The 10,767-nt window shown below is 42.0% G+C and overlaps 1 protein-coding gene across 1 annotated transcript in view; it reads right to left on the bottom strand.

Moving 5' to 3' along the window:
• Positions 1 to 214: 214 nt before the first annotated feature.
• The window catches only part of WNK4 (WNK lysine deficient protein kinase 4), a 143,443-nt gene continuing 132,890 nt past the window's right edge, over positions 215 to 10,767 (bottom strand). Inside the window, exons 16-21 of the mRNA XM_040435482.1 lie at positions 6,727 to 6,784; positions 5,968 to 6,622; positions 4,865 to 5,067; positions 4,252 to 4,346; positions 2,240 to 2,299; positions 215 to 1,643 (exon numbers count right to left, since the gene is read on the bottom strand). Coding sequence (XP_040291416.1) covers positions 1,641 to 1,643; positions 2,240 to 2,299; positions 4,252 to 4,346; positions 4,865 to 5,067; positions 5,968 to 6,622; positions 6,727 to 6,784 — 1,074 coding nt within the window. The 3' untranslated portion in view covers positions 215 to 1,640. The remainder of the gene's footprint in view (positions 1,644 to 2,239; positions 2,300 to 4,251; positions 4,347 to 4,864; positions 5,068 to 5,967; positions 6,623 to 6,726; positions 6,785 to 10,767) is intronic.

The raw sequence follows: 10,767 nt of genomic DNA, 5'->3' as shown, positions 1-10,767 counted from the left end.
CCGCACCCGTTTGCAGGTAGCCTTAGGCCTCTTGCACACGACCGCGTGCTCCCCGTGGCCGTATTGCGGCCCGCATACAGCGGGTCCGCAATAGATGGGGCACCGGCCGTTTGCATTCCGCATCACGGATGCGGACCCATTCACTTGAATGGGTCCGCAAATTTGGAGATGCGGAACGGAAACACGGAACCCTACGGAAGCACTACGGAGTGCTTCTGTAGGGTTCCGTGCTTCCGTTGCGCACGTTTGTGTGCAAGAGGCCTTAATGCGGCATCAATAAGTTTGTGATGTTAATATTTGGAATCTTAGGAAACCTACAGGAAGAATCCTAAACTTGCTACTATAGTTTGGTTTTCCAATCAGCGCTCAGTCAAGGCTATATCTAGCCTTGTGAAGTTCTACATTACCGTATATTTTTGTTCTACACTGAAATAGTAGCCGCATTATTAGACTTTCTGGATTATTAGGTTCCAGATTCAAAGGGTTTTCTGGTGCTTTTATATTGATGGCCTATTCTCAGGATAGGCCATCAATATCAGATGGAGGTCCAACACCCCGCACCCCCACAATCAGCTGTTTCAGTCTGGCATCGCAACTACACAGCTCCGTCCACCGTATAATGGACGGAGCTGGTTACTGCAGCGCTGCTCTCACTGACTTCAATAGAAGAGGTGCTGAAGTAGCTGTGTAGAGCTAGGGAGGATCTGCAGGGGTCTGGGGTGTCGGATCCATGCCAATCAAAAAATGATGTACTGTATATAAGCTATATCAGCAGATATTAAACCAGTATTATTTCACATTATATTATACAGTGCTGCCCTCTCCTAGTTAAACACAATAATGCAAGCAGCAAATGTTCAAGAACTTCTCCCACATTTTGCCCTCTTTGAGATTTAAAGTGACATACATAGTTAACATACCATGAAACACTTCACTTGCTTTGTACAATCGTTACATTCTGTCAGATATGAGGAACACAGTTTAAAACAACTCGTATTCATCTTCAAAGTGTATTATCTACAAGTCTCATTCACATTTTCCACATTCAACGATCTCTAAATCTCACGTTGTATTGCTATAGCGTTAGAGATAATGCACATTCATTGTTAATCGTGGCTTCAAGCGAAACAAAGCCAAATGGCAAAAAGTGTTGGCAGGTGACTTCCCAGATTTCATCTCTGAAGAAGTCCAAAGTGCGCGGTCATGGAACTCATAGAGAACACCTAACCAAAACCAACAACATGTCCTAGCTCTGTTTCCAATAGGTCCTCACATTACAAGGCAGTGACTCTTGTGAAGAACCTTACTATGTCCTTTTGGAAACATGAACACAGAACTATAAGATCTTCATTCTAATTTCTCAAATAGAAAATCCCATTAAGCAGTCATGAGGCATCCATAGTCCATGATACCCATCTGTTGGGTGCTATCCATCGAGGCAAGGTGCAGATTCTTTCATCTACAATAATGCACAATTTAGTCCTTAGCATATTTGCACGTTGCTCCAAAGCAATGTGGATGTCTTGCAGGACAAGTCTCAACCACTTAGGCCATCACATAGCAGAAGACCACAACAAAGGTCTGCTGAGGTAGTCTGTCTTTATCGCTGCATCTTCAAGTGTTCAGGTGATTTGAAGAATTTACTGTAGGAAAAAAAAAAGGACATAAAGTAAGAAGAAAATTTTGAGAAAGCTGCAATCAATGGTATAATTTGTGCAAATGGGTTTCCCTAAAATCTCTATGGCTCCTTTAGTTTTGGAATACGGTTGGACTACCACTTACATAACTCTTACCACTCCTAACAGGTCACTATCAGTGATGGTCAGTTCGCAGTGTTCGCCAGCAAACACATGCGGGCTGCCATCTTTAGTAAGGTAGACTCACCCGTCCAGCGATGCACAGGTAAGCCCTGAAATCAAATGCAGTCACCAGGAGCAGGCAGTTCCGAGAACAGCCGCCGGGGGCCTTCATCGGGCTGTTCTCGGAACTGCCTGCTCTCGGTGACTGCATTTGATTTCAGACCGACTCCCGGCACAGGCAGAGGTAAGGGCTTACCTGTGCATCGCCGGATGGGTGAGTCTACCTTACTAAAGATGGCAGCCCGCATGTGTTCGCTGGTGAACACTGCGAACTGACCATCACTGGTCACTATAATCTGTCAGAAATAGATTTCAGCTGGGTTTCTAATTTAAATCCAATTTCCTCCTCAGATCTTGGTGTAATATTAATATTAAATTACCTTTACTTTGCCTTTATCATCCTGATCACAGGCATCACTGTGAATTCCTCCAGTAGTTACCTGAAACACATGTAAATGTACTTAATATCTTAAGAATACATCATTAAAATGATTTCTATGCAAAAATCAGTGGAAAAACAACCATTGTGACTGCTATAGCAGCCAAGCAGAACAGCAATTAAAATCCAACAAATTGCTAAGGGAAATACGATTATTTTTGCTCCCTGCTTTGGGGGGTAACGTACTGAATTTTTACTTTGTACAGTACTTTCATTACTGTACATCCTGAATGGCAGTGGTGGCAGGATGTAAAGAACTTCAAGGTGTCCAATGTCACAACATCCAAGTGCAGTTTCTGTCCTGGGCCACTGCTATTGCCATCTACACGGCCGGGTAATTGGGAGGGGAAAGCATCTTAGACGGGCACATGCTGATATTGGGACATCTAGAGCAGGTCCTTTTACCCGGGACAGTTATTGGGGATAAAAGGAAAATTATAGAGCAGTCCCACAGAGAACCAGATGACACATATACAGGGGAAACTCGAAAAATTTGAATATCGTGCAAAGTTAATTTATTTCAGTAATGCAACTTAAAAGGTGAAACTAACATATGAGATAGACTCATTACATGCAAAGCGAGATATTTCAAGCCTTTATTTGTTATAATTTGGATGATTATGGCTTATAGCTTATGTAACCCCAAAGTCACAATTTTGAGGTACCCTTCGCTCAGGGGGTATGGATTAATTAGCTGACTAGAGTGTGACACTTTGAGCCTAGAATATTGAACCTTTTCACAAAATTCAAATTTTAAGCTGCATTAATGCAATTCCTTTTAATTTGCATTACTGAAATAAATGGACTTTTGCACGATATTCCAATTTTTCGAGTTTTACCTGTATAAAAATCCGGCAGCCAAATTTCAGCCTGCCACCTTGGACCTTTCTCAATTTTACATAATTCACGAACTTTAGAGAGCTGATGGATTTTTATCTTAATGGCAGCGCCATCCGAGCACAATGACCCTTGCCAATAAGTTGAGTGGTTCTAGGAAAGTATGTTTTTTGAGGAGGCTAAATGCAAACCTACCTTCTTTTTTGCTGGTAAATTTGGGATATTTAAGACATGTCATGGACACAGCCAAATCCACATGGACTGCCCACTTATGGGCAGAGGTTATATAAGCCCTCCCATTCTCAGTTTATAATTTTCTGGGATTGTTCTCTGAATATTCAGGAAAACTCTAGCAAATACGGGACTGTTGGCAGTGATACAGCTGGTCAGATTGTGACTACAAAGGGCCAATCTGATGAGCTGAGTGAAGCCAACATCAGCCAAAGGGACCACTTCATTCTAGCAATCGGTAAGGGTCTGACATCCATCAACCCATTGATGGCATATCCTAGTGCTAACAGGAGAGAAACTATAAAGGACAGAAACCACATCTTTTTTTAATTCACTGCAGGTTTCAGCTTCCAAAACTGCATGCATAAACCTGACCAAGTGTCCGTACCCTCACTCGAAATCAGACAACATTCCGGACAACAGGTAAACTTCCATTAGAAAGTTGTGTTAGGGCTCATGCCCACAAACGTGTTTTCTTTCCGTGCCCGTTCTGGTTTTTTTGCGGACTGTATGCGGGACCATTAATTTCAATGGGTCCGCACACTCTGTGTGCATCCCGTTTCCGTATGTCCGTTCCGCAAAAAAATAGAACATGTCCTATTATTGTCCGGATTACAGACAAGGATAGGACAGTTCTATTAGGGGCCAGCTGTTCCGTTCCACAAAATACGGAATGCACATGGACGTCATCCGTATTTTTGGGGATCTGTGTTTTGCGGACCGCAAAATACATACAGTCATGTGCGTGAGCCTTTAGGAAGTTCTGAACTGTACTTAAAGAGTACGTACCAATCACGTCAGAAATGCATTTTAAATGATGTTTTACCAAAGTTGTCTGAAGTATGTAGCTGAATAGGATAACTTACAACACTTTAATTTACTCACCATTCTTGTTACATCCCCTGTAAATATGACTCCTTTGCTTGGACGCTGATCCTGTGACCCTGTACTGCTTCCTCCAAGTGAATTCTTCCTAATTCCTGTTGATATGATAAGTAATAATGTGCATTACTTGATTACAAAAGGCCAAAAAAACATATTTAGGTGTGCCATCAGAAAAATTATATTGATTAAATCAAGTTTTTATGTTAACTTTTTTTAATCCTTTATTTTAGTTTTACTGCGGACTTTGGGAGTGGTCCAATATGGCAATGTGGCCCTTGGACCGGAAAAGGCTGTACACCCCTGGTTTAATGGCTAAAGCCACCTTATTCTATTATGCATATCATTGTCATGCCAAATTTTGAAGTTGAGACTGAGGCTTACCATTGCACACATGGGCTATCAAGCTCAATAGTGGTACTAACACCCCCAAAAAAGAGTATGGAGTGTACTGTTGGGAAATATTTAAGGAAGTATGAGGAATATGATTTTTTTTCTATAGTAAACTGCAGATGCAATTTTACATACATTAGAGCAGCTTCTAAAACATACCTTATCTATATTGTGTGAAAAAAGAAACAATGTGGAAAAATATATGCCTGGTATGAGAGCTTACCAGTTGCTGGGAGAAGCTCCAACCTTTGCAAGCTATTTCTTCTCGATGGGTTGAAGCTACTCTTAGAAAGTCGCCTTTGTCTGCTGGAGAGCATGGCCGCTGGAGAGACGATTCCTGGTGGAGGCACTTTTCCCATCCTATAATACAGCTCTTCAATCTCTTTCTTCTGCAGCGCTTGTAATAGCTGCACTTCAGACATGTGTCTGCAGGCCACAGAATAAAGGACGTCAGATTATAGCTAGAATGGTTCCCTAATTTACATATAATATGTTTCCATGTTTATTATAACCTAATTAGTAAATTATTACTGTAAAGTACATGCATAACATTTTAGTTATCACCAATTACTATTATGTTAAAGACAAAAACTCAACAAAACAAGACCCAGAGAACCCATGAAGAACCTCCAATGCCTATAATTCTCAAAGAGGTGATGATGATGATGTCACAGTAGCTAACCTGACTGAAACCCACTTGTGATGACGTCACAGCAGATTAACTGATAGAAACACTGTTGTGATGGTGGCTTTCCTGACTGAAACTAGTCTATGATGTCATAGAAGCTTACTTGACATAGAGAGAGTAATGCTGTCACAGGTACTTCTGAAATCGGAAATTCTCTTATGACATCACAGTAGCTTACCTAGTTGTGATGTCACATCAGCTTCCTCTAGTGATACATATTTGTAATGTCACTTATCTGAAACCCACTTGTAGTGTCATAATTGCCACAATCAAACAGATCTGTGACATCACAGTAGCTTACCTAGGGGCAGATACCAATGCCAGAGGACCGATGTTCAATAATGTTTTACATGCATGTTTTACATGCTCCTTCACTTCCAATTGTTAATTTGATTTCATAAAATTTCTAGCCATAGACCACCTCATTCATAGCTTTTCAGAAAATCGTTCATCACTGTACTAACCCACAAGTAACTTTGACACATGGACAGAAAAAAACTAACCCTAATAGAGAGCAGGAACCACTGTTATCTTTTTTTTTAAGGTAGCAATAGGCTGCCCTCCATATTGCACACATGGTATGCCCACGTTTCATTTGGTTTTCTAAGATGCTAAATTAGCATTTAAGTGAAACTTACTTCTGTCTAAGTTGCTGAAGCTCCTCAAATATCTCCTCATCTTCACTCTCTGTGTCATCACTGCTGAGGTTGGAGATACCTCTCGTGTAGTGCAGCCACACCTGGACTGTGGAGATCTGCTGAGGTGTCTTCTCCATGTTCTCGTCCCCGCTAGAAGACCTGGTGTCTACATCCTTCCCAACACATTCTATTGCTTTACTACTGTCCACAGAGTTTTCTCCATTCATAATGCTGCCATTTTGGTTAAGGCCTTCATTGATGGAGTTATCAGGGCAGCCATCTTGGGTTATAATATTGTTGTTGAAGACGCAAGCACAGACATCTGTGGTCTCCACATCATTACTCACTGGGGTGATGTCTTCCCTGTCATCACAGCAATCGCCCTGACCCTGGCTGCAGGTGTCAGATTCTGAGCAACTGAGTGGCTTGTCCCATGCTGCTGTGTTAACGTTAGGAGTAAGTCTCTCAGGCTCTGAGAAATTTCCTTCTGTCTCTTCATCTGTGCTGAAGTCTGTATCAGAGGATGCTGTCTCATACTGCTCAGGGGTGGTGTCTGATGTCTCAGGACTGCTGCTTAGGTTCCATGCTTTGTCATTCTCAGCAGGGTCTTTCGTAGTCGTTACTTGAAATCTCCCTACAACCTTTGGTTGAGCCTCTGTGAATTGACCAAAAAGATATAGGATGATGTTCAATGGAAGAAATCATTTTTTGGTACTGTAAATATAAGGTCGCTGGACTACAAATGACTTACAAACTTACCATTAGAGATGGCACTTGACTGACTATTCAGTGGGGGTATGGGTGAAACTGGTTGTACCTTGAAAAATAAAGACAATGACATTAGTTTTAGGAAGTCTTGAGTTATCTTACCATCTGTCTAACATTTAATTACATTAAATAGACATAGACTGAAATGGAAAATATCTTCATTGCTTTTATTGCATTTGACAACTTGACCACAAGGTTTTAGTTACTGACAACTCTCGAATGTGAAGGGCTTGTCAACGCTGGTTAATCCCTTTTTGTCATACTATACCATAGCCCAAAAGCTGATTATAGGCTGGGTGTCCTGCTGCTGACACCCCAGTGATCAACTCTAATCTGAATAGGAACGTGGCAACAAGTGTTCACTGTCTGCTACAGGAGGAAACAAGGCGATACACATTCACTTTGAAATCAATGGTCGGTCTGTGTAATGCAGCCATATGTCAGGTTCTCTAGGTTGAGACTTACAGCCCCTCTCTATTCTAGCTAATAGCTGTCAAAAGCTGAACTTTAATTAAAAAAATTTAAGATTGAAATAGTTAAATTAATCAGAAATCTCAATGAGGTGGGCCATATTAAGTTTTGCTATGGGGCTCTATGATATCTGTGTACACTGCTGTCAATATCAATAATTGGCGTCTCATTGGGGCAAGGCCGTTTCATGTGAGATCCACATATGCACCCAGTTGGAAGTCCACGTGGAAGGAGGCACCTTGATAACCCGACTAGAAATATTTAGCACACCTATAATGTGCAAAGCGGGGGAATGGGCATTGCTGATTAAACCACTGCAGCCATCCATGAGATGAGCAATAACTGAATACTAGTAATCGCTTACAACAATATTAATCATTTTATATTTTGCAACATGAAATAATATTCACCTATGTGGTTACCTTTCATTTGCAAAGTATGAGTAATGTTATAATCAGTCACACTATAGCCACATGTCACGGATACAACCATCTATCATTTGATATCGAAGGTAAAGATGGAAGAGGGAATATCCGCCATTTATCATTGAGACCCAGAAGCATTTCAAATTATTTTTGAAATTTCAGTTGGGAGGTGATATAATTCTAGATAACACCTATTTGGTCTATTTCTGTGATGACAGGTCTTTATATTTCATATAAATATTGTGCTTCAATAAATGTCTGAGGCGGCTGGCGTATTATAAGACAGGTAAAGTCATTATCATTATCCCACGCACTCTTGCAAATTTCTTAAAGGGTTGTGCATGAGGCGGAAGGACGGAGTGGGGTGGGGGTGGGGGGGTTGCAAATCCTCCCCCTTTGGCCGGACCGGTAAAGGGAAGCTTACTTATCTGCTTCCCGGTGCTGGCTTTCCGCCACTCCCGCATCCGGTTTGACGCCACCTGCAGCCAATTACTTGCTGTGGCGGAGACCGGATCATCTTGCGTCATGTAACCATTTGTCATAATATAAAGGGAGCCAGTCACCGCCATGGCCAGTGAATGGCTGCAGGCGGCGTCAAACCAGATGATTACAGCGAGGGAGCCAAGCAAGCAGTAATGTACAGTGACAGCTGGTACTGTATGTTTTGGTGACTACCAAATCAGCCATTGTTAGGCCTCTTTCACACATTAATGTCCAAGGATAACATCCGTGTTTGGTCCGTGTGTCCATTTTTTGTCCTCCATGTGTCATCTGTATTCCACGGACACTGCTTGTCTGAAAATTAATTTCCAGAGCATCTTCTAGCAATGATCTGTGAAAATCACAGAAACAACACGGATAGAATCCGTGTCTGTGGTTTTCACGGACCCCTAGACTGTGCCTGAGGGATCCATAAATATGGGAAAAAAAGGGTAGGCTTCTGTGGTATCACCACGCACCCACCATCTGTGGAAAACCACTGATGTGTGAATACACACATTAAACTCACTAAATACATGAGCGGTCCGTGGAGACCATGTAGAGCACACGTCTGTGATTCACCGATATGTGAAAGAGGCCTATAGTGAGGATAGCATACAGATGCCAGAAGCATGACGGCTTTTGTGGTGTTCAGCACAGGTACTCAGCCTCCTGCTAAGCCTCAGTTTATACAAAGAAGACACATGGATATGATGGCTACTTATGTGCTAAGTGCAATGTAATCAGACAATTTCCAAGTCCCTGACCACATTAATTCATTATGCATTCCATTTTCATAAGAGCCGCACAATGGTCCTGTACAAGTACTGCAGTCATTTCAGACCTGAGGTAACACAAGGTCTCCGGTCTTATGTATGGAGATGGGGGGATGGCAGTAATAATGATAACATGATCACCTCAGCTAGAGATGAGCGAATTTATGAAAAGTTAGATTTGGCTGACTCGACGAATTTAACAAAACAATTTGCTTTGTGACAAATTACTTTGTCACAAAATGCATTTTTTTGTAAGTAGCGGGTGCAATGACAGGGAGTTGCGATAGAGCTGCTCCCGTCATTGTACCCCTCAGATGCCACGTTCATACATGATTGCGGCATCTTAGTTTAAAAACAGTGTCAAATTAACATAAAAAAAAATTCTATCAAACTTACTCCCTCCATTTGCTCGCGACGGGTCGGCCGCTGCCATCTTGCTTGAAGATCTGGCGCGAAATCACGCGCGGTGCGAGATTACGTCATCACGTCGGCCGGTGTGGTGACGTCATACGTCACCACTCATGGAATTTCGGCTGAGATCTTTAATCAAGATGGCGGCTTGCGGCCTGTTGTGAGCAAATGGAGGGGGTAAGCAAGAATTTTTTGTTTTTAACACTATTTTGGGTCAAATTGATTCGCTAACACGAAGCACGAGGAAATTCGGCTTCGAGGTGAAATCGAATTTATCCTGAAATTTGGATTGAATTCCACTTCGTGGGATTCGATTCGCTCATCTCTAATCTCAGCGATGCAGATTAAGAAACAGGCAATGAAATGATGTAAGCTTGAAGTCCTGGGAAAGTGTATAAGTGAAGCTACAGGATTTATCACACTGTCTACAGGTGTGGTGACTCCACCGAGTACGATGTCATCAAAGCGACTTAGGGTCCATTTACATGGGCGTATACAAGGGGCAATGATCAGGAATGAACCATTTGTTCCCGATAATTGCCTGAACTTTCAGCTGTATTAACATGCAGCAATCATCCTCTGTGTATGGGGATGAATGATCGTTACTGAGATTGTTCGTCCTCGTACAGTTTCACTGTTTACACAAGGAGATGTGCTTCTGGCAAACGATGATTTTATGTGCCACATTAACGGTTTGCCCATTTTTCAGGTGTTTGGCGGTACATTTACACAGACCAGTTATAGGGAATGAGTGTTGTATAAACATTCATACCTGATGATTATCTGATAATCTGATCATGTAAATGGGCCCTTAGATATATTATGGTAGGATGCTGCTGGAGGTAATAGTAGCTACATGTTGGATGTTACCCAATAAAACACAATCGTTTTTTCATCCATGGTTACAACTTCAGACCTTTTCGAAGATCTGGGCCAAACTAATATACAGAGAAGAATTTTGGTTACCTAACACTATCACTTTTTTTCAGGTGGATGACATTGAACCTGTCCTCTCCCCTGATATTACCTTTTTTTAATAAGAGGTATCTCTACACAGCCTGACATCCCATAACATAATAATCTGGGCGCGTATAAAACCCAGGGGCAGGGTGGGTGGTGGTGCTCCGTTTAGAAAAATAACTACATGTTAGAGGAGTCCCTTGACAATAGGAACATTGTAAAGTGTCCCCCAGCTAGGACTCCTAGTGGTCAGCTGTAATCTTTGGGGAACCCTGACAGTGAGTGTTTGATTTCCCTGCAGCGCCACCACTGGGGAACTAGGCATTTCACAAGGCCTATTCAAATAAATGAGTTGTGTGTGTACTGCTGGACAGAACAGTTCCTCCTCCAGAATGAGGATTCATGCCTCCTAGTATTCGCCATATCGCCCTGATATCCTAGATTTCCAGTTTACCCAATTTCCCTCCCATTTGGGCCTCCAGATACCATTTTGTTTGTGTGAAGGGAGA

This window comes from Bufo bufo, chromosome 6, assembly GCF_905171765.1.
Source record: "Bufo bufo chromosome 6, aBufBuf1.1, whole genome shotgun sequence".
Lineage (NCBI taxonomy): Eukaryota > Metazoa > Chordata > Amphibia > Anura > Bufonidae > Bufo > Bufo bufo.
The sequence above is the reverse complement of the archived record's forward strand: the minus strand, read 5'-3'. Positions and strand labels throughout refer to the sequence as shown.